This window comes from Glycine max, chromosome 11 (assembly GCF_000004515.6).
Source record: "Glycine max cultivar Williams 82 chromosome 11, Glycine_max_v4.0, whole genome shotgun sequence".
Taxonomy (NCBI): Eukaryota; Viridiplantae; Streptophyta; class Magnoliopsida; order Fabales; family Fabaceae; genus Glycine; species Glycine max.
In genome coordinates this window covers 12358762-12385527 of record NC_038247.2, presented here as the reverse complement: position 1 = coordinate 12385527, position 26766 = coordinate 12358762, and the positions used below count along the sequence as shown (strand labels likewise).

Genomic DNA, 26766 nt, shown 5'->3' with positions numbered 1-26766 from the left:
ACTAAAACATTTTAATCATTCCTGTAAATATAAAAAATAATTCCTACTAATTTTAATAATTAATCTAACACAATTTCATTATATTTACAAAAAAAAATCCTGAGACAAAAAAAATAATCCGTGTAACAAACACCCCTAACGAATGTATGTTTAAGTGTTTAACAATTGTCTAATAATGGTCCGTTTCTAATATACAAGCTAACGCAATGAGATGAAATATAAGAAAAAACATTTAAAGTGAATGAATAGAAGACTGAAATGAAATTTCCCTCTGCTTGTTTAAAAGAGTGAGAAAAACATATAAACTGTAGAAAAATAATTTATAATAATCATAAATTTCATAAAAGACACGTAGCAGGTACCGTAATGAACATAAAATTACATACCGAAGAGCTCTTAATCACCAATCTAAGAGTCATCTTCATCGACAAGTACGAGCATGTGTAACTTACACTTGGGACCCAGAACCATTTAACTACCCGACCTAAATAAATTATCCGTAAACCATATTATCACAATTCACAATTACAGCAACTTTTATTTGCTTTCCAAAATTGGTAGGCCTAATAAAATGAATCGAACCTATATCCTATATTATTGTCACAACTTTTTTTCTTTAAGAAAGTGATTGTCATAATTTTTTTTATCATGTACTTCGACAAAAGCTGATGATTATTCACCTTCCTTATTTCCCTTGTACGTGTTTATCAGTTGCGTCTGTACATCATGAGAAACTGGTGAATGTTCCTTGTATTCCATTGTGAATTCACCTTTGCCCTGTTGCAGTTATTAGAGAACAACCACGAAATTAAAAACCAAACAAAAAAATTAACAGCAAAACACGAATTATTCTCGAGTGGCATGATACTTACCTGTGTCATTGAACGAAGAGCTGTAGAGTATCCAAACATATTGTTAAGAGGGACCTGAAATAATTAATAACAGCAACCTATTTAGCAATGACAAAAGGACAGGTTATAGCTATAGGTTCACCGTTCATGCAATACATTAATATTTCAACATGATTAGACCAAATAAAACCAGTAAATAATCATTGCACAGGAGATTTCCAATCATCCGAAATAACAATTTTACAAGCAAGTTATAATCCCCATTAACCCCCATATTGCACTAAAACATGATATCAGAGTCTATCCTAGATCCATCAAATGGATCACCCAACATATTATCTACACACCAGGCCCAAAAAATGCTGGGGTATGAGGGGTTGTATTGAAAAAAAAACACCTCCCACATTGACTAAAGATAAGACTAAAATAGAATATATAAGTGGGGAACAATCCTCATCTTATGAGCTAGTTTTTGGGGTTGAGTTAGACCCAAATTCACATTCTAAGAAGCTCTCATTTGTACTTTAAAGATCTAGCAATAAATCAATTGTAAAAATTTGCAGTTACAGATTCAAAGCCAAAATGCTATTTGTGTGTGTTAAGGCTAGTTGACATATTTAGCTTTCACACAGGATCCTCCAGCGTCACATCAAGAACCAAAGTCGTATTTCCCTGAAGCGTGCTTGCCTAATAGCATAATTAATTACCCTTGAAAATCTAGCTTTTGACCAACCCCAATAGCATCATGTAATCCATGTAACTAACCTCATCTAGTGGGATAAGACTGTTTTGTTGTTTCTCCATAGGTGAACCATAACGAACTACAAAAGTAGTTAAAAACTAAAATACTTTTAAGAGATTATTAGGTACTTACATGAGCAGTAATGACAGAATCATCTCCTTCCTGATCATTTCCAACAATCACACCTTTTCTCCTTTACATGAGTTATAAAACTGTCAGAATTCTGGAAATATACCACAATATCCAGTTAAAAAAGTAAAGAACCCTCACTTGTTGATGTCACCAGCAACAGCTCCCTGAAATTCTGTTGGTACTTTCAGCTCAACAAGCATAACAGGTTCTAATATAACCGGTCTGGAAGCTGCATAACACTGTTACAAAAGCACCACAAATTATCAAAGAATTATTAGTCAATCACCATTATGTGAAGGAATCAATAGATGACTACAGGGACTATATGTGGAATGTCATTTATAAAATGAAATATGGATAACAGAAATGAAAAGGACCTGTCTAAAAGCATAGATAGAAGCCAACTTAAATGCAAGTTCACTGGAATCAACAGCATGGGCAGCACCATCTATCAAGACAACTCGGAGATTTTCAACTGGATGTCCAATTAAGGCACCACTGTATGGAAGAGAGAAATTGAGTTTGCCATACCAAAAGTTTAATCATACAAGCAAGACCAAATTGTATAAACTATAAAAAAAAAGCATCTAGATCATTACATTGATAGAGGACAACACACTACATGATGAATCACAAAAATTAGAAGTAGAATGCATGATTAAGCAATGATTAATTTTTTACTCACGAGTTGGCAGCTTCTTTGAAACCCTTCTCAATTGCAGGGATAAAATTTGATGGAATAGCTTGACCAACAAGCAAGTTTTCAAATTCAAACTTAGTTGATGACCCTGCAGGAAGTGGTTCAATATACCTGCAAACACATTGAATAAAATATATATCATCAAGAAATAAAAGGGCATCAGGGAAGAAGTGCAACCACAACTATCATCTTCCAAATTGAACAGTAAATTTTTTTTACATAACATGATAACATATATGATCATCTGTTCATGTGTAAAACACCATAAACAAATGACTTCAACTCCATGAAGGCGTTCTAAATTATATTTAAATATATTTACTGTGAAATGTTTTTTATTAAGCAATATATCACATGTATATATAATGGACATTCATTCAAAGTCCACAAGGAAAAAGTAAAAATAGTTACGAGTTAGAATTAGGTTGTAGGCAAGTAGGAAATACTTCAATAATTCATATCAAGCAGAAACTTAGTTTACAGCACTATGTCCCAATAGACACAATTGTTAAGACACATTTACCAAAAGCAATTCTTGAGCACTGATTACTAATTGTGTCACAATTATTTTACTACATTCTACATCATGAAATTTGTTCTCATAGCCTAAATGTGTTCTACATCTTGAGCACCAATTAAATACTTGGACAGCTCATAGCCTCATGAAATGAGAAACTAATGTATTGACAAGTTTCACTTCACAAATCTTGTCTGTGTGAACATATGAAAACAAGACATACAAAAACTTTACAAGTTTCAAATTAAACATGCTAAGTTTAAACCATGTTCATTTTTGCCTTTAAGGTCAATAATGTATTGAAAGAGAATAGACATACAGAACAAGAGGATCAAGACTCCTACTAACAGCACCAACCAGCAGTATTGGATGTTAAATCAGGAAGGAAATTAGTTATAAACTTATAATAAGGCCCAAACAATAGAATCATGATTCGCTCAAACTAGTACAGAACTGCGAATTGGTTCGTGCATACCAATTCACAGTTTGTTTACAAACGGGGACACCCAAACTCATGGTTGAATCTGTTGTGCAGTGGAAAGGATTGTGAATCAGTCATTTACGAATGGGAAGATTGTGAGCAGAGTAATAGGAGAAGGTGTAAGGCAGGGCTAGGGTTGTTCGCAAGTCGGGTTTGGCTAAACCCGTTACAACAACCCGATCAAATTTTTATGGGTTGGGTTGGGTCAGGGCAAAATTTGTTACATAACTGACCCAATCCCACCCGGTCATAAACAGGGGGTTGGATTGGGTTAAACGGGTCTGAATTTTTAAAAAATATTTTTTATTTTGTAAAATTAAACTTTTAAGAATAATAATTTGTTTATGTCTAAATTTTTGTAAATATATAATGACTAAATATACTCAAAAGAGACCAAAGTGTGACAATATTTAACTGATAAAAGTAATGATTTCAATGCTAATACGATATTTTTATTTTAGATTGAAATAAAGTATTGTTAGCATGAGAAAAATAAACAAAATCAAAGACAGGGATAAAGAAAAAACTTAAAAAGAAAAAAAATCATGGGTGGTTTAATTTAATAAGCTGTGAGCTAAAACTTAATGTGTTTTGCATTTAATAATTAATTTATATATAATAATAAATTTAATTATATGGTATGGATCGGGTCGGATTAAAAAATAGAACTCATTACCTAACCAATATATGATCAAGTCTTAATTGAATTGGGTCAGAGTCAATCCAAACACTTAACAAACCAAACCCACTTTAATTGGGTCAGGTTGGGTCACAGATTTGACTGCACTTGTGAACACCCCCAGGCAGGACAGTGGCTAGGCAAAGGAAAAGAAAAGATGGGAAATGGAAGCTGAAATGATTTTTTTTTTAACCGAGGAGATATAGTTGAGGAATGGTGTTGTACAGCTGTGCAGCACTTTTCTTGATAAGTGTTACATTTACATATATAATTAAGATTTTAATTTTTAAAATGATAAAATTACCTATACAAATAATTTAACTTAAATGAATCAATCCATTGATTAACTACTGAGGGAATCTAACTCAGTTGGTTGAGCAGGTAAGTTGTTGTAAACCCCCCGATACCTATCTTTGATTTCTACGGATAAAAAAATCCATTGATTAACTTGTGATAAAAAAATTCTATTGTTAACATATTTTTATTAAAAATAGATAACAAAATTTAAAAAAACTATTACAAATGAACCATTTTAAATTCAATTCAGTAAATAATAATTACTTGAACAATTCATAAGAATTACTTTTTAATTTAAATTTTTTTAATAATATTAAAGGCCAGCAGAATTAAATTAACATTTGTAGTAACACATTATATATGTAATTTATAATTTTTAACAAGATAAAAAAAATTCAAATAGCTACAGACTATGTATACCCCTTATGTACCAATACTTTGTAAGGTGGCATGCCACAAACCCATACCATGTACTAAAGAATATTGTGAACCTGGTAACTACGGCCCAAACAAATTGAAAGCAGACAGTTAAAAGTGGGAATTTATTGCTTCAGTTAAAAGTAGCGCTAAAACCTTATTACATTGGGTAAAGCAGACAGTTAAAAGTGGGAATTTACTGCTACAGAAAACATCAGTTTAGAAAACCTATTTATACATGGCAGGGACAGTACAAAACATACAAGAGAGTATCAGCATGTGCTAAAAACTATTCGGTTATTCTTAATCAAGATTCAGATTAATTCACATGCTTTTATAGGAGTATACTTGTAATATTTCTTTTTAGCTGAAGCTGTAAGTCTAACCATAGTAGTTAGACAGTTAGTAGTTAGTCTGTTAGTTAGGACAGCCATATTACAGCTGTCACTAACTCAGGTTAGTTGACAGTTACAGTTGTGTAACTACTATTTGTACTGAATTGTAATCAGTTTTCAGTTGGGTTGAATTTCCACAATAACAAATCTCTTACAATTTCTCTCTTCTCTTTAAATATTTTATGGTATCACAGAGCTAGGTTGATCCTAAGCTTGTTATTTTTTCATGGCTTCCGCACACAATAATTCTTCTGGTGGTTTGCCACCTCCTCCTCCTCCGCCATCACCAGTGGTGGATCCTTCTCCTCCAGTTTCATTCTTACACTCCATTTCTAAGAAGTTCACGAACTCCGATTACCTTCTATTGTGCAGTCAAGTGCAACCTGTCATCAAAGGCCACGGTTTACTCCATTTTCTTGTTAGTCCTATAATTCCACCAAAGTTTGTGACGATTGCTAATCGGGATGGTGGCATAATCTCATCAGAGTATCTCAGTTGGGAAAATCAGGATCAACTTCTGCTTTCATTGCTACAATCGACAACTTCTGGAGCTGTTCTACCTTGTCTCGTTGGGTGCAACACTGCGAAGCATCTTTGGGAGAAGCTTCACTCGCATTTCCATTCGATTGCTCGTGTGAAGAAGTTTCAACTTCGAATGGAGCTTCGCAATATCTCTCTCGATAATCATAAGATTACTGATTATCTTCTCCACATTCAGACATTGGTCGATTCACTCATCTCTATCGGAGATTCTGTTTCACAAAGTGAACATGTTGATATTATCCTTGAAGGTTTGCCAACGGAATATGAATCCAGTGACTTTTGTCTATAACTTGATGATGGTGAATCATTACTCCTTGCTCATGAATCACGAATTGACAAAATTCATAAGCAATATCTAGGCACTGTCAATATTGCTGAGGGTAACCCTAATTCCACCCCCAATTCTAGTTTCCCAATTGCTTGGTGCTGGGAACAATTCTGATCCTCAGGCGCATCTAACTCATGCTTCTAATGGTGCTAACAATAATAGTGATGCTTACAGTAGTGCTAATCACTACACTCCAGGTAGAGAGGTGGTGGCCAGAACTTATCTCGAAGCAGCCATGGCCGTGGTGGGGGTCATGGCAAATATGATTTTTTTTTTGTCAGCAAAAGTAGTTATATATAAATAGAAGTACCAAAGGTACTAAAGATACAGTATAGTTCTAGATATACTACTGGATTCAATGATCAGGCTGGCTACAAGCTGATAGGATCCAGAGTAATCAACAGTAGGTACATGTACATAACCCTCAGCTGGTTTGCCATCCTAATTACAGAAACCATCTATTAGGTTGCTAGACCACTGGTTAAAGTGTATAGAAAAATCTTTCTCCATAGCTCTGAGCCATGTCCAAAGCAGAAACACTGCATCCTCCAGCAGCTTGGCTCCATTGAATGGTTCATTCAGGAAGATGACCTTATTCCTTTGCTGCCAAATCGACCAAGTCAGGGCTATCCACCAGCTCTTCCATCTATTGTACCTCTTTGATCCAGGCCTCCCATTGACATGCTGCATAAAGTGTTGTCTTGGAATTATAGGGTGCACCCCCAAGGTTCGAACCCATGATTGGGATTCCCACCACAAAGGTTGTGTTGTGCTGCAGTCAAAAAATATGTGGGATGCATCCTCCTCCTTATTTCTGCAGAAAGGGCACATGCTGTCTTCCAGCTCTACTTGTCTTCTTCGTAGGTTAGCTTTAGTCGGTAAACGATCTCTAATTAGCCTCCAAGCAAAGAATGAAACCTTAGCTGGTATCTTTAGCTTCCAAAGATCCTGAAGTGCCCCATCCTGATTTCATCCTCTATATCTCCCTGCAGCAATTTATATGCACTCCTTGTAGAGTAATGACCATTAGGCTCATGCTTCCACACCCAGAAGTCAGGAACTTGTTGCTGGATTACAACCTGTGAGATCTCCCTCATAAATTCGACAGCAGAGTCGACTTCGTTATCAAATAAAGGCCTTCTCCATGAAAAATTTCATTCCCATATTGTTTCAGAAAAGCTACCCACGTGCTAAATGAGTTTGTGCTGCTGGCGAGATATCTGATACAACCTAGGATATTTCAGCATTAATGCTACTCCATCACTAGACCAGCAGTCCTCCCAAAATTTGATTTTATCACCACTCCCCACTTTCCATGTTGATCCAGTTTGCAGAACATTATTCAGCTGGTGGTCCTGAAATACCGCCATTAAGTCCTGCCACCATAATGATTCATTAGTGCCTCTTTTTCCTTCAAGAAATTATCTCCACCCGCCATATTTGGACTCCAATATTGTGGCCCATAACTCTGTTTTGGTGAAGCATATCCCACCGCCATTTTTCAAGTAATGCTTTGTTGAAAGTCCTAACATCTTTTATACCCAGTCCTCCCTTTTCTTTTGGTAAGCAAATTGATTCCCATTTCACCCATGCTATCTTCCTTTGATCCAAACCTCCTCCCCATGGGAACCTTCGCTGAGGTTTGATCAGTTTCGCCGCTGTTTTGCTAGGTAACCTGAAAAAAGAAAGAAAATAAATTGGGATAGATGATAGGGTGGACTGTATAAGGGTCACTCTCCCCCCGAAAGATAGATATCTTTGTTTCCATGTAGATAACTTTCTCTCACACTTTCTAACAACTGGATCCCACAGCTCACTATGCCTTGGGTTTGCCCCAATAGGGATACCCAGATAAATAAAAGGCAAGGTCATAATACTGCAATTCAAGTATTTGGCTGCCTCTTTAGTCCACTGATCTGATTTTCCAAATGCCATAAAACGGCTCTTCGCAAAGTTTATTTTAAGTCCAGATGCAAGTTCGAAACTCCGCAAGATCGCTTTGATTGCCTTGATATTTTGCAGTGTAGCCTCCCCAAAAAATAGTGTCGTCAGCATATTGCAAAATGCTGACTGGAATGTTGTCTTTCCCCACAGCAAATGCAGTGTATAACTTCTTGTGGATTGCTTCTCTCATGAGTCCAGTTAGGGCTTCCGCTACAATGTTAAACAACAAAGGTGCTAGTGGGTCACCTTGTCTAAGACCTCTTTGCGGAGTAAATTGGGGAGTAGGGCTACCATTTACCAATATGGATACCGAGGCAGTTTTGATACAGCCCTGGATCCATTTATTGCAGAAGCCCATCCTACGCATCATGTATATTAAAAATCCCAAGAAACTGAGTCATAAGCCCTTTCAAAATCTGCTTTAAACACCAAGCATGCTTTCTTGCCTCTCTTTGCTTCCTCCACCACTTCATTGGCAATAATTGTGCTATGCAATAGCTGCCTTCCAGCTACAAAAGCAGATTGCCTTTCATCAATGATTTCCGGCATGATTCTCTTCAGTCTATTAGCTAAAAGTTTGGCCACGATCTTGTAGACACAGCCTATTAATGAAATAGGTCTGAAATCATTAAGATTTTGAGGGTCTGGCACTTTAGGAACTAGGGTAATAAAAGAGGCATTGCTTCCTTTGGGGAAGATCCCATTTGCATGAAATTCGTAGAGGAACCGGATGATATCTGGTTTCAAAAGCTGCCAAAATTGCTTGATGAACTTGAAATTAAGTCCATCCGGGCCTGGACTCTTCTCATTGCCGCACTCCCATACTGCCCTCTTAATTTCTTCCTCGGAAAAACATCCTACCAGCAACTGATTTTGTTGCTGGTCAATGCTCTTAAAACTGATACCATTCAATTGCGGTCTGATGGACTCGGGCTCTTGAAAACGCTGTTAAAAAAACCTGTAAATTTCCTCTTTCACTCTGGCTGGTTCATCAACCCACGCAGCATCAATAAGCACTCCATTTACTACATTGAATCTCCGATTTGAATTAAGCAGCAAGTGGAAATAATGAGAGTTGCTGTCTCCTTCCTTTATCCACCTTGACCTTGCTTTCTGTCTCATTAATGATTCATGGGATTGGGCTGTTGTCCATAGGTCCTGCTGGAGCATTTTCTTTTTCGTACATTCTTCAGGGGTTAAAATTCTATCAGCTGACTCAATTTCCAGCTTATTAATTTCCGCCTCTATGTTTTGGACCCTCTTGAAAGTGACTCCAAATTGTTCCTTGTTCCATAGCTTCAACCTCTCTTTGAGACATTTGATTTTTTCTTTGAGAACAAATCCTCCCCACCCTCTTGGTTCTGACTGTGACCAGCAATTGATAACCACATCCCTGAAAGACTTATCTTGAAGCCAGCAGTCAAGCATCCGGAATGGCTTAGGCCCCCAATCCACATTCTTTGAAATGAGTAAAATTGGGCAATGATTAGAAAAATTTCTATTCAAGGTGAATTGTGTACCTGCTGGCCATTTGGTAAACCATTCAGCTGTTACAAGTGATTTGTCCAATCTGCTCTTTGCAGCCCCATTAGGTCTAAACCAAGTGAATTTACTCCCCACACATGGTGGCTCTTCTAGTTCCATATCCGCTATCCATTCATTGAAATGACTGATATGTCTGCCATCTACCCCTAGATGGGATATAACCACCCTTTCTGATGGGTTTCTGACACTATTAAAATCACCCAGCAAACACCAAAGCCCATTTGGATTCAGGCTTTTAAGCTGTTTGAGTGAGTCCCAGAGATCTCTCCTATTCTGAGCATCACAAGGGGCATATAGGTTAATTATATAAACCTTTTGTGCCTCATTAGTCCAGACACCTTCCAGTAGAATGAATCCCCTACCTGTAACCTTTCTCTCCACTTTGAATCTTTTCTCGTTCCATAAGCACAATAATCCTCCCGCCGTGTTTGTTGAAGGCTGCATTTCCCAACATACATCAGCCTCTCCCCAGATAGCTTGGCACATGAATTTATCGATTTGCTCCTTCTTCGTTTCCTGAAGGCATAGCACATCAACTCTGTGCTTCCTTACCATCCTCCTGATTGCACTCCACTTGACCCCCCTCCCAAGCCCTCTTACATTATATGATAAGATATTCATGAGACATCATTCCTATTGCCCAGCTTTTCTGCCTCCTTGCTATCTCTGATTTCCATATCACAGATTCTTTCGATAATGGTTGCATGTCCCATGTCACCTGTCATCCCCATCTCCTGGGCCATTTCCCATTGCTGCTTTGCCTGCTGGAGGTGGTTTTGATTGTCTGCCATACTCTTTGATGGCCCCTCCCCCTTCTGAAATTGAATTGAATTATGCATAGGCTTTACAGTAATAGGTATTGCAAATCTGTTGAGGGGCATGGGGTTTTTCTTAGGGGTTATTTTGTGTTGTTGCTGGGCACAATCATCTGTGTCTCCCTCCATGAGCTTCATATATGTGCTGAGAATACCCTTTTGTTTTTTGCCCTTTCTCCCTCTCGAATATACGTTCCATGAGCCAGGAGTCTCTTTTTTGTTGTGTATTGGGCTTTGGCTGGACTGGGATGGTAGTAAAGCAGGGGTGTGGCTAGTGGAGTCCATAAGCAGTGGCCCAATTTCTATTGCACAAAATTGATGGGCAACGTTGTGGTTTTTAGGTTGTGTTTTTTAAATGAGGCATGTAGGTCACGTGTCTTACTACAAGGTGCCAGCTGTTCCCCACTGCATCCAACGGTCATGTGAAGCTGTTGACTCAGCTCAAGCTCGTCATTGTCCCTTTGGTAAACCACTTCTACCACGTCAAGTTCCTCCCTACTCCCGATATTACACCTATCCTCTGCTCCGAGATTTTCCTCATTCACGCAACTTTCCCTGTCTTCTTTACGGGATGCGTCATTGCTGCAGGTCCATCTGGGTCTTCCATATTTGGCAACCTCGTCGGGTTGTCTGTGTCAAAGGTCTTCACACAATGGTTATTACCCGCTGCTTGATCAGAAGTGGTCGTAGCGGGGTTGGGTGATGGTCCGTTGGGTAATTTCGTCATTCTTTTGGTCGCTGTCGCAGCGGCGGGGCTGCCGTCATCCCATTCCGGTGTGTTTTCATGCTCCGCTCCGCTAACGAGCTTTCGCAAACTGGCTATCAGTGTCGGCATCAGAGGAGACAATCTCCTCGGAGGAGCCGAGGGTGCTGCGAGCTTGGCAAGAACACCTCCTGTTATCGCTCATCGTCTCTTTCACTATGTGGATTAGGAATGTCTCGTCGCCGATGTGTAGATTGACCGTGTGCTAGAGAGTGGGCTTCCATGGGGTCCTAATGAGTACCCTCGCCCTATCCAACCTACGCAACTCCTCCACGTCATCATCCACCTCCACCAGGTCTCCTATAGCAGCAACAAGCTTACGGATGTTTGCTGTATCCCATGCCTCTAATGGAATGCCCCAACATAGGACCCAGACTAGTCTATGGCCCGTTCTAATGCTGCTGCTCCATTTGTCCAGCGAGTAAAACAGCGTCATCCCATGCATATTCTCTTCATTCGCCAATTGTTCCGCCTTGCTATCAGAGAGACCAAGGAGCAGAATCATGTCGTCGCCGAGGTACTTGGGCACGACATCATCACCTATCTCCCAGGTTATCTCATCTTCAACTTTGTCGAAGCTTGTCATGGTCTTCAGGCGACCAACCCACGCATCAGAGTACCATGGCTTGGTCCCCGTCGAGATGTCAATGTGAACTGACGACTGTGACCCAGCTTGCCTGGTGCCGACATTAACTGGGTACCGCCTTTGCCCTGATATTCTAGTGTTTGAGAGCAGAGCTTGCGCGTACGACGTCGGGGCTGCCTTGTGTTGAGCATGCGTTTGGCGGAGTGCTAGCATACCTTGACTACGGTTGTGCGTTTGGGTTTTGGGCTCCACTCTTCTTTGTGCATGACTTTCCCTCCTCCTTTCATACTTTGGGACGTTCACGTACAGTTTCAAGCCACCTATTATGAGGTTGTCTAACTGTCTTTCCAGTGTACGTTCGTCGGAGACACCTCTAAACCTCACGAAACCATACCTCTTCCCACCTCTGTTCCTTTGTTTGGAGATGAAAATCTCCCGGACATCCCCCCATCTTTTAAACTGTGCCCACAGGTCGCTCTCCGTTACTTCATCGAGAAACCTTGTAAAGTAGAAGGTTGAGATATCTGATCTCTCCCTCCAGGTGTTGTGGACATGAGTGGATGATTGACCAGGCCTATTACCGGCATAGTTATGCCGGGGATCCTTCCTACCTCTCGCTCCCTGTCTCTCATTCCTAGACTTGACTCTCACCCAGTGGCTATCACACTCTGTCTCTCTCTCACTCACTCTCTCCGTCTCTCTCTCTCTCATCTCTCTCATCTATATTGGAATTCACATACCAGAACACTTCTCTGTAGTTATTAATACATATTTCATGCCTAAAAAGATATATGAATTAAAGAGAAGGTACATGAGATCTGTGTGTTCAATATGTTTCTTTTTGCTGATGGATTCATGGCAAATATGCTGATGTTCAGTATCAGGTCTGCCACAAATTTGGACATGAGGCCTCTTTTTGCTATCATAGGTATGATGAAAATTATGTTCCCTCTCAACCTATGAATTATACTAACTCAACATCACCCTCTCAAACTTCACAATCTCAGAACCAAACACCCCTACCCAAACCCAAACCTCACAGTGGCATTCTGCTCCTTCACCATCCCCTGATTAACCTCAATTCAGTGCCTATCCACAACCACAACCCTTTACCCCATTCCCTTATCCACCTCAATACATGTGTTAAATATATGCTTTTATTTTTTGTATTACTTAGCTAGAAATTAGGGATTATTTGAATCCTTGTATCCTAATTACTTCCTATAATGATTATAAATAAACATCAGATGAGTGGGTAACACACAGTTTCTGTAAAAACTTAAAATGGTATCAGTTATTAGGGTTCGATCCCTCTCACGTTTGTGCGCAGTCACTGTTGCAGGAGAGAGATAAACACAAAAATATGTTGTTGTCAAAACTGTTTTATGAATTGGTGTACAAATAATATTTCTCTTTAAATTATACTTGTGATTCAAGTCATACAATTTGATCTGATACACAAGCAATGCCTGCCAGAACTAGGATGGTGTTTTAGCAATTCAATGGTTTCAGGTCAAATTTCATGATTCTAAACTATAGCATGGGTAGCAATGCATTTTGGCTCAAATCTATGCAACCCAACTGAATAATCTGGGGTGCATACATGCATGTGTACAAAAATTTATCTTGAAGCAAAGATAATATTTACAGCAAATAAAATAAGAATGACTAATCAATACTGACCCAATTACCCGTCCATATTGACCTTGTCCTCCACTTTGCTTCTTATGCAAATAGTCAAAATCAGCACGTTGAGTAACAGTTTCTCTGAAGTTAACACGGGGCTTTCCAACTGAAGCATCAACCTTAACAGGTAAAGACAAAAGAATGAAACTCCAGATGAAGCAAACATTTGGCCAGCTTCGAACAAGAAAGAAAATAAATATGTGGAGGATGAAAAGGGTACCTTATACTCTCTCCTAATGCGTTCAACATAGATATCTAAATGCAGTTCCCCCATTCCAGAAATGATTGTCTAACCACAGAAGTTTACTAATATCAACATACGAACAATAATATTGTACTTAAAAAGAGAATGATCAAAGAATTAAAGATAACCTGCCCACTCTCCGGGTCCAAGCCAACACGAAAAGTAGGATCTTCTTTTTGGAAGCGATTCAAAGCTTTTGAAAACTGTAAGCAATTCAGGAGAAATCCAATTAGGTGATACAACTTTTTTCAAATCTAGGCAGGGGGTTGACGTGTTACATAAAATAAATTACTCACTTGCCCTCCAGAATCTTTAGAGACTGGCTGTACAGCTAATGACATCACTGGCTCAGGAACATTCATAGAAGTCATTGTGTATTTAACTGAACCGTCAGTAAAAGTATCTCCTGATGACCAAGACAAATGTTAAACACATATATAATCAAAATGAAACAAAAATAAGAGCAGAAATAAATAATGAATGGAAAGAGACTGCCCCAACAACACATCTTCAGCATATATAACCCAGAAAGCAATACAAGATTTAGTTAAAATCATAACACTAACTGACATTACCTGATGTAGACAATAGATCCTTCCAAAAAGGAAAAGAAAACAAGAATAAATGAAACAGCCTATAGAGAAGGAACATCCACTATTTGCAATTCATAAACATGTAATTCAATCTGTTTATCATTCTGCATTCTGACAGGGGGAGGCATCCTAAGTGATTGAACACAAAGGCCAAATTGAAAAATATTATCAAATTAAATATTTAATAATTTAATTATTAATAATTAATAATAGCAAACATTTCAAAATTGTAGAGCACTATGGAATATTTCAGCCATCTACAGCCAAAAACTACAGCTATTAGTTTGGTGTTCTTGGAGGAAAAACGTCCTTTCACCTAAAAGCAGTTTATCTTATCATAATACATTGCAAAGGCTATATGCCTACAACAAGAATAAGAACCAGAATTAGGTTTTGCAGTGTGTGGTTTACAGGGTTCTATTGCACATTGTTGGAGAGGAATGCCTACATTTTAAGTACATCCCCTAGTCTTTACATGTCATGAGATTGGTTTGTTTACAGGCAACCACTGGAGATCTTTTCATGGTTGTTAAAGGGAATGGGGAAGTGAAAGTTCACTAATTTCAGCATGCAAGCCAGAAAGGTTTCACAGTTTTTCAGCATTGTTTAGCCACTTTGCTCCTTTTCTTCTTTTACAATACATCTTTTGCATTTTCTTCTGTTTTTCTTTTTCAGCCTCGCAAGTGAAATTTATTCTCCAATAAAAAATTTAATCCCTCTTTTATTAATGATGATATATAAACCATCACCAAAAGATTCTTGGCAAACACCTACCCACCCAAAATAAATTCCAACACAGGAGCAATATAAAATTCAAAAAATGCATAGGTTTAAGCAAAGACAAAAGAATAACCTGATGCACAGTCGACACCAAATACAGCAACTATTTGCCCAGCATGAGCCTCTTGAATGTCCTGCAGATTGTGAGAGAACCCAATTAAAAGTTGTAAGAAAATGGCAGAGAATAACTGAATATATTCAAATTCTTCAGAATGTATTTAGTCAAGAAACAAAACCCTAGCAGTTTATGTTCAACAAAAATAATAGTATATCAAATATGACCTACCTAACTACCTTATTTTACCTCTTACTCCCTTTTAAAAAAAAAAAAGTATCTTATTATAACTCTTACTCCCTTTTAAAAAAAAACACTGTTTCCAGGGGCATTCAACTTAATAGGGATACTGAAACTCTAAAAACAAACCTCCATCTCATCAGAATGCATCCGAACCAAGCGAGGAACCTGCATGCACAAGAAAGGACTCAGCCACAAATTCACTATATATAATCTCGGAATGCAATACAATAAGACATGGAATGACACCTGATCTTACTAGTGAAATACTGTACTGCATTTATTATGTATCCTGCCTCATATTTAGCTAATAAAAAACTAAAACTAGTACCAATCTTTGTTGCACTGTTTAGTTTTTCAAGGATCTCTGATACAGACCACATATTGTTTCCCAGTCTTTGAATAAACAAAAAATTTCAAGACAAAGAGGAAGAGATATACAAAATGTCCTCCAACAAGAACATGCGGCGAGGTTCCTTGTGAGATGTGTGGTTAAATTAAATACGATACCTTTTTTAAGCAGGATGAGTTTCTTCAAAAATTAGTTCAAAATGCTAGTATGATAGTATCTAGTAAAAGTTTGAATCCATGCACTTAATCTTAAAGATTTAAATCTATGAACTAACAGGATTTCCATGAAAATGAGGCTATATTAATGTTGTTGAAACAACAAAAAAATGCAGATTTGGACTAATGCTACCGTAGAATGCTCTTCAAGAAAATATCATGAATAAAATATTGAATGGAGTTATACCTATCATAGATTGGAAATGAACAAATGAAGAGTAAAAACAAAATATGACTATAGAACATAGACACAGAGAATCAGGTCCACAAGGCAAAACACTCATATGAACAAGACTAATACATTCATGCTAGAACAGTTAAGAGCTATATAAACTTACCTTGATCTTCTTGCTAGTGTTTACATTAATAATAAAATCACCCTTCCGAATCACACCCTCGTAAATTCTTCAGCCAAAAAAAAAAAAACCATTAGCTTATGTATTTGTGTAATGTAGGCTAACATTCAAAACAAAAGATCAATATATATAAATGATGAAAAACGGTTTCAAATGGGATTAACAGCCTCCTATGGTGAGGGGTACCTTAGATATGTTAACTGACCAAACCGCCCTTCCTCCAACTTGAAAGCCAATGCCACAAGTGGCCCATCAGGACTTCCACGCAACTCAACCTAGATAAGAATAGAATATTACAATAATCCAATATATAGCAAGACAAACAAGGGTAACTGAAACAAGCAAGCATATCACAAATCAATGTGATTGTATCTCTCTGGATTGCAAGAATTAACCTCATAATATCCACAAACATTATTTCATTACAGCAGAGATTTTGGAAAGAATGCAGGCAGGTTGCATCAAACCCAGCTGAGATTGGGCACAACCTGAATGCAAAAGTTCCTTCTACTCTTTTAAACTCATCCCAAACTCATATACAACCAAACCCTCCTTGTTATCATACCTTCGAATACCCAACTCTATCCTGAAATCATAAGCCTTATTTTTTATATTGATAAAGAATTATTTTTGGCGAGAGGATCCTAAACATGTCTAATTTAGTCTTCTCTTAAAAAACATTTATTTATATTTTCAAATTTGAAAGCAATTTGACTATTACTGTGATTTAAATCTTGGTTATGTCAATTCGGATATTAGTGTTTCATTTTCTCCCCTGGCTAGTGACTTACAATATTACAATGCATGCATTACTATGTTTAATATTGATACTTTTCACTTTTCGAATGATTTATGTTTCATTATGTAGAACACACATTCAAAGCAATTTGTATCATTTTAATAGGATATCTTATAATTCATGATTCAAAAATTGACCTTCAAATTCAAAACTTCAAATGCAATTTATGACAATCACAATAGCTACATAGTATTAAAGCAAGACAGATCAACTTTAAAAAAATCAAGTACCTTGTCCTCATTCTTAGTTTGGTCAAGGGCATAATTACTAACTTCTATTGGACATGGCAAATAACTAATTACACCATCCAGAAGTGGCTGTACCCCCTGTACCAGTAACAAAAATTAAAAATGAGATAGAAGGTAATGATGCAAACAAGTGACGAGTCTGATGAAATCTTGAAAGTTCAAGTTTGGATCATATTCATATATTAGCATGCATACAAAAGAATATTTGAGGGGTCGAGAATTGGGACTTGAGAGCAAGGTCGCTTTCCTAGACGCATAGATGATGAAAAGATTCATCATTTACACCATCAATACTAAGTATCAATTTAAGAAAGCATATAGAATATTACCCCCAGTCCTGTATATAAGAAACAAAAGGCAACATTGTATTGGTCCTAATTATAGGAAACATAGGACTACTTTATTGCTAAAATTCCTTTTTACCCCTAATTAACTGTGAGATCTATTAATGATTACTCTCTTTTCCCCATGAAAGTGGGTGAGTTTATTGAGCTATCAACAAAACAAGACACATTCACTGGTTGAAAAAATATCTTTTGAAAAATAATCATATCTTAAATCATTTAATGCTATGGGTAGTCTTGAAATAAAAATAAAATTTATGATAAACTAACTAATCTAACGAATCTTGTATTTATTAGTTGATAGAAATCAGTGATTGTATTTCCTAATAATCAGTAATTGATTGATCTTGTAATCAATTACTGATTCTATTTCTCTATTATAAATAAGATCATGTGTGGTCTCAAGACACACAAATACTGTAATATTTTTATTCTGTGTAAAGGTCATAAAGTAACTAGAATTTAAGTTTGGCCTTGGCCCAAAAAGTGACAGACCCAAAAAGCCCAGTGTGGCTGTGGCATGACATTTATGATCACCATTATGATAGTTGTCTGTAACAGTCACTACTCACTAGGTTGCAGGCAAGACAGTTACAAATGGATTCAGGGTGCATTTGAAAGAGTTTATTTACCATTTATTTGGACTTATGACATAAGTACTTGTGTAAGTGTTTGGGAGAACTTATAAAAATAGCTTTTGATATGTCAACAAATTGTTCTTAACTTGTTTCAATAAGCTCTCCAGAATAGCTTACGAAAACAATTTACAACTTATAGTTTTACTCTATTTCCTTTTCAATTATAGAAACAATTTATACAAAAGTACTTATATGATAAGCACTTATTCAATAAGCACTTAAGTTGTTTTTCCAAATAGGCTCTCAATTACAAAAGTGCATATTGGAAAGACACAAACTAAATTAAACCATAATCACAGCATTAAGTCAACAAATGAAAAAAATAGCGCTGCATCAACCAGATAAAGGGGAGGAATAAAGAAAGTAGTGCATTGGAAAGACACAAACTAAATTAAACCATAATCACAACATTAAGTCAACAAATGAAAAAAAATAGCGCAGCATCAACCAGATAAAGGGGAGGAATAAAGAAAGTAGAGCTATGCAGCAATATACAAACTGAAAGTGATTGTATCCGTCATTGTACACACAAAAAAAAGATATACAAATTGAAAGTAATTCACTGGTCACCTTATTTTTGAAAGCACTACCCATGAATACTGGTATAAATTTCTGGGCTATGGTAGCCCTACGAACTGCTTCCTACACACAAAAAAAGAAAAATAATTAAGAATAATAAAACTCTATTCAAAAATAAAATGGTGAGGGAGGATGTCAGGAATGGAGACTAACAAGTTCTATTTGTAACACCCTAAGGGGGTGTTTGGTTTGACTGTTTTCTATTTTCATTGAAAACAGAAAACGGTGATGAAAATGTGTTTAGTTGGATTTTTGAAAACATTTTCAGTGAAAATGAAAATAGGAAACAACCAGAAAATGAAAGCAATAAAATCTCGTTTTCAGTTGAAAACAAGAACCTCATTTTGGGTAAAATGAAAATGCGATGACAAGAAATGTAATTTTAAGCAAATTTAAAAATACGAACAAGATAAGAAGTCAATATATCATAAATTTTCAGTGTTTTTATTTCCTGAAAACAGAAAACAAGAAGTAAAACCAAACATGTTTTCAGAATTCTAATTTTTTGAAAATGAAAACAATTTTCAGAAAATGAAAACAGAAAATGAAAATGCAAACCAAACACACCCTAAATTTCTCTACAATATATATATAATATATAATATATGATAATTCTAAAAATTTATAATGTGTGTAACAATAATATTAATAAATTTTTGAACTACTAAAAATTGATGTATTTATAATTAATGTCAAAATTAAATGAAATAACAATATTTTATAAGACGAAAGTGAGAATAGCTGCATGTCTCAGCTAGGGTGAAATTCCTTTGAAAATATGAGTCAATTTTTACACATTTTACTTGACTCAATTTTTACCAAATAGATTTGAGTGGTAAATAATTTATCCACATTTTCCCTACTATTTAAATACCTGATCTAACTATATAATTGAATGATAAGATCATTTGTATGGCTTTCCTTTTCCACATATTTAGACGACCAAGGTGCCTTATTTTGGGGTTCATTTAATTTAAATATTCTATATTTATTTTACTAGTGTCTAACAGTACTAAAATGTCAACAATCAAATATTATAATTTTATTTAACTTAAATTAAAATTTTAATTTATTCCACACATATCCTGTCTTGACAAAATGACAAAAAAATTTATCAGGAAAAATTAATTTAATTATTATCTTATATATATATATATATATATAATTTGAACCTTCAAAATAAATTAATAATTATTATAAAATCAAAATACTATTATTACATTATTTATTATTTAACTTACAAATTAATTATTAAATACACCAATTTATAGTTCTTTAAGAAATTATAAATATTGTTGTTACACACATTATAAATTTTTAAATTTATCATTTAATTAATTTTTTATCCAACATAATTATATACATCTTAGAGAAAAATTTAGGATGTTACACTTCATATATCACCATATAAAATTGTTAGAAGTAAATGTCAGATTTAAGAACATGTATAATGGGTAGTATTAGTTGTTACTGACTCATGCTGGCGTGTGTACACAAAGCATAGGCTGCATTTTATGTTGTGTGTGTCCTACAGTCCTAATACACAGTACACACCAGCATCTGGAGCCTTTGCTGGCCGCCAAATTTTTGTGGCAACTCCACCACCGTCCTCCCATCCTTTCCACAAACCTCACTCACCTCCCTATTCCCTGCCCAAATCAACTAAGAAAACTTATCTCACTAACCTAAGTCCTTTAGCTTCAACCTTCAAGTCAATTACCCCAGCCTCCTACGCCATTATCTTCATAGAAACCAACATGTATACCTTCTAGCACTGCCTCTAATGCACCTTCTGCCATCAGCTTCACCACTGTCCCCTTTATCATGTTACAAATTGGTGGGTGCAGCCAAATTATTCCTGTTGGGCACTGTTCTAGAATTAAGGTTAGAAGAGAAGTGCTGTCATGATCACCTTGTCAAACAAGCCAAGGATATTCCAACTGCAGACCAAGATAGGCAAAAACAAATTGATGCCTCATTCTATGGCATCATATGGTTTTCCATATAACTTCAGTCCTATATTACTCTTTCAGGGCATGATATTATGTTTGAGGCAAGACCAAAAAAGTGTACTTCAATTATGTCAAAGGCCTGCACAATGTTTCTAATTTGGACTTAGGGCCTAACTCAATCCCACAAAACCGGCTTGCAAGGTAAGTCATGGCCAAGCCTTATAAGCACTACTTAAGCCTTATCTCTAGTCAATGTGGGACTATATTCACTCCCTTACACCTATCACAATGAAGGTGCATGAGGCCGCAAATTAAGGTTGGCCAAGGGTGTCTACAATTACGGCAGCTTAATACACACCCTCACCCCAGGGCTACTAGCCTGGGGCGTGCCAATGCAGGTGGCCAACAGCAATGGATATAGGATAGAGTCTTATATTAGAATTTGAGCTTAGAAAGTAACTCAACTCCATAAAACTAGCTTGTAAGGTGAGAATTGTCCAAGCTATCTATGCATCACTCTGGCCTTATCTCGAGTCAATGTGGGACTATATCCACCCCCTAACACCTATCACAATGAAGGTGCATGAGTCTACAAATTAAGGGTGTCCACAATAAGGCGGCTTAACACTAAAACCTTAACCTAATACATGGACATGCAAGCTTGTCTAGGTAAATGATAAGAACCTTGGGAGAACCACAACAAAAAAGGTAGCTATTGTAGTTGGAGGACTCAGGGTCATATAAAACCCCACACCAAAATCCCATACTTTCAATCAATTGAACCCTAATAATAAGCTTAAGAACTTGCTTGCTAAAACTGATTCCCTTATGCACTTTGCTGATGATGCTAAGGGTGTAAGCAGGTCGGTTTGGGTTGGGTTTGGTCAAACCCATGCCCCAACCAAATCAAATTTAAACGGGTTGGTTTGGGTCAATTTTCTAAGAAAAAATGAAACCCAAACCAACCTGTTTGTAAATGGTTTGGGTTGGGTTGGGTCAACAAGTCAAAACATTTAAGTTTATCTATTCTTTTTTAAAACACAATATTTTTTATAAGCTAAAATTTTTATTAAATGAATTAGACACAACTGATTCTTGTTAGATTTTTTATTAAAAAGAAAATTTTGTGATGTCATCACACCTCACTCTACTTCACTGACTCTTATTTATCTATCTATTCATCGGGGATGGAAAATTAAGCATATCATATTCAAAATAAGAAATTTCAACAAGCATAATGAGGATGAGTTTCAAACACTTTTTTCTACCAAAACCAATGGGACATTATGAGGCATACTCTTTGTAAATAAATTCGAAATAATTTTAGAAGCCCCTCGAAGTGACTTCAATCAATAAAACCCTTGTCGCTTTAATCCTGAAGGTTAAGGATGTATTGATACTTACTCAATTTAGGTCGATAAGTCTATATAATCAATAGTCAATAGAATTTATTTTTTTAAAATTTAAAAATATATATTATATATTACATATATTAATAATTATAATTAAATATAAATTAACGGGTCAATAGGTTCAAATATTAAAACCCGTGACTCAACCCAAAACTCAACGGGTTTGATCGGTTCGATTCGAGTCGGACCCAAACACAAAAATTACCCAACCCAAATTGTTAGGGTTGGTTTGGGTCAATTCGGGTTCGCAAGTGACTCGCACCCGCTTAAACCCCTAGATGATGCAAACAAATAATCAATATGCCAAACATGTCTTCATGGTCAGTCTTTGTCCTTGATAATCTGCCCCCAAAACTTAACTATTGGATTTTCACTACAGCCTTTTATTTTCATCAAACAGTCTTGTCTGAAAGCAACTATCGCATATCTCCAACCAGCAAATGTTTGTTCTACCTTGAACCTGTTGACATGTCTAAAATGGTTTCTTGGTCCAGCAACCACGGTGAACAGGGAGGAGGTTGTGGTGGAAACAATTCCTGTCCACATCACACTTATGAGTCATGGCAAGATATTTGGTCACACAAAGGACCAATGCAGAACCAAGGCCAACCAACAAGCTAAAACTGTGAATGCTGTTCACGTGACCCCGTCTAACTCAATTGACAAGGTTTCCCATGGGCCTCTGGGAATAATGAATATCTCAAACACAAAGCAGAAATGTAGTCCACTACACCTGTCACTTTTGTAGCTCAAATCAGTAACCTGATATTTTTTCCTAGAGTTCTCTTAGACCTTGGATTCTAGACTAGGGGCTTTTGATAGTATGTTTGGTAATAGATCCTTTTCCTCTCGTCTAGACTAGGGGCTTTTGCTAACTTCAGCCAATGGTTCACAAACCATAGTCCAAAGAATTAGTCAAGCCAAATCCCCTTCCCATACTCTCTTTAAATTATGTATTTTCATGCCTATTTATCCTTTTAATTTGATTTCCTTAAGCAAACACACTCTTATCCTTCCTTGCTCTGTTATCACAGTCAATGATAAAGGAGAAAGTAGTACTATGTTTACGGTAAGAAAATCTGTTTGTGACTATTAACTAAGGGTAAAGCAAGTGGCAAATCTAAAACATAAATGTACTAACATGCTTATGATTTTTAGATGAAACCACACATAGATAATTTAATTGATACATTAATGAAGGGAATATATGAATAGTGAGAATAGATATTCTGTTAAAATAATTCCTTTCTCCCGTCACAAGCTGACAGATCTATACCTTCTTCTCTTGAAGCACAGCTAGGATGCTCAAACCATAAGGTCCTCCATATTTTCGGACAACAGGCCAAGAAACTAATTGATAGAACTTAGAAGTAGAATAAATATGATGCATGCAACCCAATGAATTCAATAATTGACATAAAAAACTCAAAAAAAATAATTGTTACCTACACACCTCAAGATCAGCAGCTGATATGGTCTCATCACCAAGAAAAGCTTCAGCAAGTTTATCGTCAACCTCTGACACGGTTTCTATGAGTTCACGTCTTTTCTCTGCCACCAAGGCTTCCATATCTGCAGGCACTTCTTCAGTGACAACATTTTCACTGCAATAAGCAACAATAGAGTAAGCAAAAGAATAATGCCAGAGGAGACTTAATCTTAGGAACAAACAATGCAGAAGTTTTTGAAACAGACCCATTTGAACCATGGAAATAGAAGGCCTTTAACTGCACAAGATCAACTAGTCCCTTAAAATCATCTTCCAATCCTATTGGAACTTGTATGGCAGCACTATGATGCCGAAGCTTAGATCTAGCCTGAAAAATAAAATAAAAATGGTCTCAAAATGGAAACAATTTTAATTCAAAAATAAGACTGAGAATTTATAAAATGCACAGGGTTAATATAAAATAAATAGAGAGATCATTAAATCATAAAACTAAAATTTTTTAGTTTATGGCTTGCATAATGCAAAATCATTAATTATATGGTAGGCTCCGTGCATATAAAAACTGAGTCACAGATTATTTTACATCGTGACCAATTTTTTATAAAGATACAGCTTAGGAGTTTCAAAATCAACTTTTTCAAAATAATCACTTTCTCAAATGCCACTGGACCAGTGATAAGGGAATAACCAAAATTGTGTATATGGCAAACAAACTATAAAGCTGTTCGTCTACAACGACTTCCATAAATCTCAAATTCACCTGATTTAACACTTTCCATGGATCTGCTCCCATCCGATCAAGCTTGTTTATAAATGCAAGTCTTGGAACTTCATATCTTCTCATTTGCCGATCAACAGTAATGGACTGACTTTGCACCCCACCAACACTACAAAGAACAAGAATGGCACCATCAAGGACACGCAAAGCCCTCTCAACCTCGATGGTAAAATCAACGTGACCAGGCGTGTCAATAATGTTAATCTGCAACAACACATTTCCCAGGATATTAAACATATAAATATATGAAGACAAAATTACTTACAACACGATAATTAACCACAATTCACTCAGATAATAAAAATAGTAACAGCAGAAGCATTCAAATCTCAATTCCCCCTTTATATTTCTTGATTCCTATTGGTTCAAAATTCAATTCAATTTAAAATCAACCAACATAACAAACTCTTCAACTCTTCCAATTTTATTGCACTTCAAAAACACATAGCAGTAATGATTTTTACAAACACTCAACCAATCATTAAATCATACCAAGTGTGACTTTTGAAATAGTTATTTTAAAAGTCAACATTATCATACAACCTGTAGTTGGATGACAGTCTTAAATGTTTTTCCACTCTGCATTCTAATTTTAAAAAACATAATAATGAAAATAGTAACAACAGTACTTACTACCTTACAGTCCCAATTCTTATTTCTTCAAAGCCTCGTTTTGTTACCTCCATGTCTTAAGGCCTGTTTGGTAAACTTCTTTATAAACAAAATAAATAAATAAATAAAATAAGTTTCTCCAAAAGATAAAATTAGCTTAGCTTATGCATAAGCTAATGAGCAGTTTGTTTAAACTTATTTGTTGAACTAAGCATTTATTTTAATAAAAATAAACAGCTGTTTGTTTTTAGTGTGTTTGCCTAAACTGTTTATGCTTAAAAAAATCAGTTTTCTGTTTATTTTAAGAGGTAAATCCGGGGCGGTTTGTTTAAACTTATTTGTTGAAATAACTGTTTATTTTAATAAAATAAGCAATTTTTTTGTTTTTTAGTGTGTTTGTCTAAACTACTTCTATTTAGAAAAAAAAAAAGTTTTCTACTTATTTTAAGAAGCAAATCGTATCTACTTCTTAAAAAAAGGTTATTTTAAAATTGTTTTTTTGAGTTTAAACAAACTCATCCCCTACCGCTTCTTAAATAAGCGTATATAAAAGGCGTTTATTTTAAAGTTGTATTTTTAAAGTTTAAACAAACTCCTCCAATTTATAGAAGTTCTATCATATTAGCCACCTAAAAGCTTATTCTCAGCTTAAGCATAAGCTTTTGGAGAAACTTATCTCATTTTATAGAGAAGCTTATCCAAACAGGACCTAAATTCAAATTCAATTAGAACTGAACCAACACCACAATAACTCTCCCAACATTATTTCACTAGTTGAATTCAACAAACAAAACCAAACCTTATAATCTTTCCACGTGCAGTAGGTGGCAGCAGACTGAATGGTGATTCCCTTCTCCCTCTCCAAGTCCATGGAGTCCATCTTGGCGCCGACTCCGTCCCTGCCCCTGACCTCGTGGATCTCGTGGATCCGACCCGTGTAGTACAGAACCCGCTCCGTCAGCGTCGTCTTCCCGGAGTCGATGTGCGCCGAGATCCCAATGTTGCGGAGCCGCTCCATCGACTCCTTCCACCAGGGATCCTTCTCCGGCTTCGCGCGCGCCGCGTTCCCGGCCGAGAAGTGGCGGAGATGGAAGGCGCCGCCGATGAGGGAGGACGCCGGCGACCGCGACGAGGAGGTGGAGCAGAGCGCGTAGAGGAGGCGCGGGGCGGAGGACCGGGATACGCGTGCCATGGCGGGGGAGAGGGTTTTGCCCTTGTGGCTTTGTTCTTGGGGTTTTGACTACGGAAATGAAACTAAAACCCTAGGTAGGACCAATTGAATGGGTTCAAGTTTAAAAATGTTAAATTTTTAAATAGATTTATAATGAGAAAACAAAAAAAAAATTAAAAAAAAAAAAAAAAAATATATATATATATATATAAGAGGAAAAATGGAAAAGAATAATAAAAAAAGAAACTAAAAGTATCATACAGAAAAAATGTTTAAGCCTTTTTTAAATATTACATATATTTTTCTTATCTATGAGAACCCATAACAATCCAAAAAAAAAATATCAATGGATTGAATTGTTTATAACAACTCATGCATCCTAGTCTTACTCAACCAGTTAAATCTTTTTTACTAATATTACATATATTAATAAGGTTTAAGTACATTATTAATATTTTAATTTTAAGTTGAATTAAACTAGAATATATAATCAGAAAAAAAAAACTAGACTACACATAAATACTTTA

The 26766-nt window shown here is 36.2% G+C and overlaps 1 protein-coding gene across 2 annotated transcripts; it reads right to left on the bottom strand.

The window, feature by feature from the left end:
• Window positions 1-306: 306 nt before the first annotated feature.
• On the bottom strand, window positions 307-26342 carry LOC100783315 (elongation factor G-2, mitochondrial). 2 transcript variants are annotated; one of them, XM_041006483.1, is made up of 20 exons: window positions 25868-26342; window positions 24439-24660; window positions 23924-24045; window positions 23682-23832; window positions 18856-18927; window positions 17286-17381; window positions 16443-16531; window positions 16239-16305; window positions 15463-15501; window positions 15118-15172; window positions 13962-14077; window positions 13794-13868; window positions 13642-13710; window positions 13419-13540; window positions 2411-2536; window positions 2103-2223; window positions 1864-1964; window positions 1726-1786; window positions 873-926; window positions 307-777 (listed from the first exon to the last, which is right to left on the bottom strand). In XM_041006483.1, the coding sequence occupies exons 1-20, from the start codon at window positions 26258-26260 to the stop codon at window positions 673-675; spliced, it is 2256 nt and encodes a 751-aa protein (XP_040862417.1). In that variant the 5' UTR covers window positions 26261-26342; the 3' UTR covers window positions 307-672. The 2 variants fall into 2 exon arrangements, with proteins under 2 accessions (XP_040862417.1, XP_040862416.1); XM_041006482.1 differs by having other exon boundaries at window positions 13962-14071; window positions 15112-15172; window positions 25868-26341.
• Between the last annotated feature and the right edge of the window lie 424 nt (window positions 26343-26766).

Bases quoted from the DNA above. Each gene is read 5' to 3' on its own strand.
- LOC100783315 (XM_041006483.1), bottom strand. From the start codon at position 26,260: ATGGCACGCGTATCCCGGTCCTCCGCCCCGCGCCTCCTCTACGCGCTC. The intron at 23,833-23,923 runs GTCTGTTTCAAA...TGCTTATTGCAG, and splicing joins TATTTCCATGGTTCAAATGG to TGAAAATGTTGTCACTGAAG. The intron at 1,965-2,102 runs GTCCTTTTCATT...CTTTTGTAACAG, and splicing joins CTATCTATGCTTTTAGACAG to TGTTATGCAGCTTCCAGACC.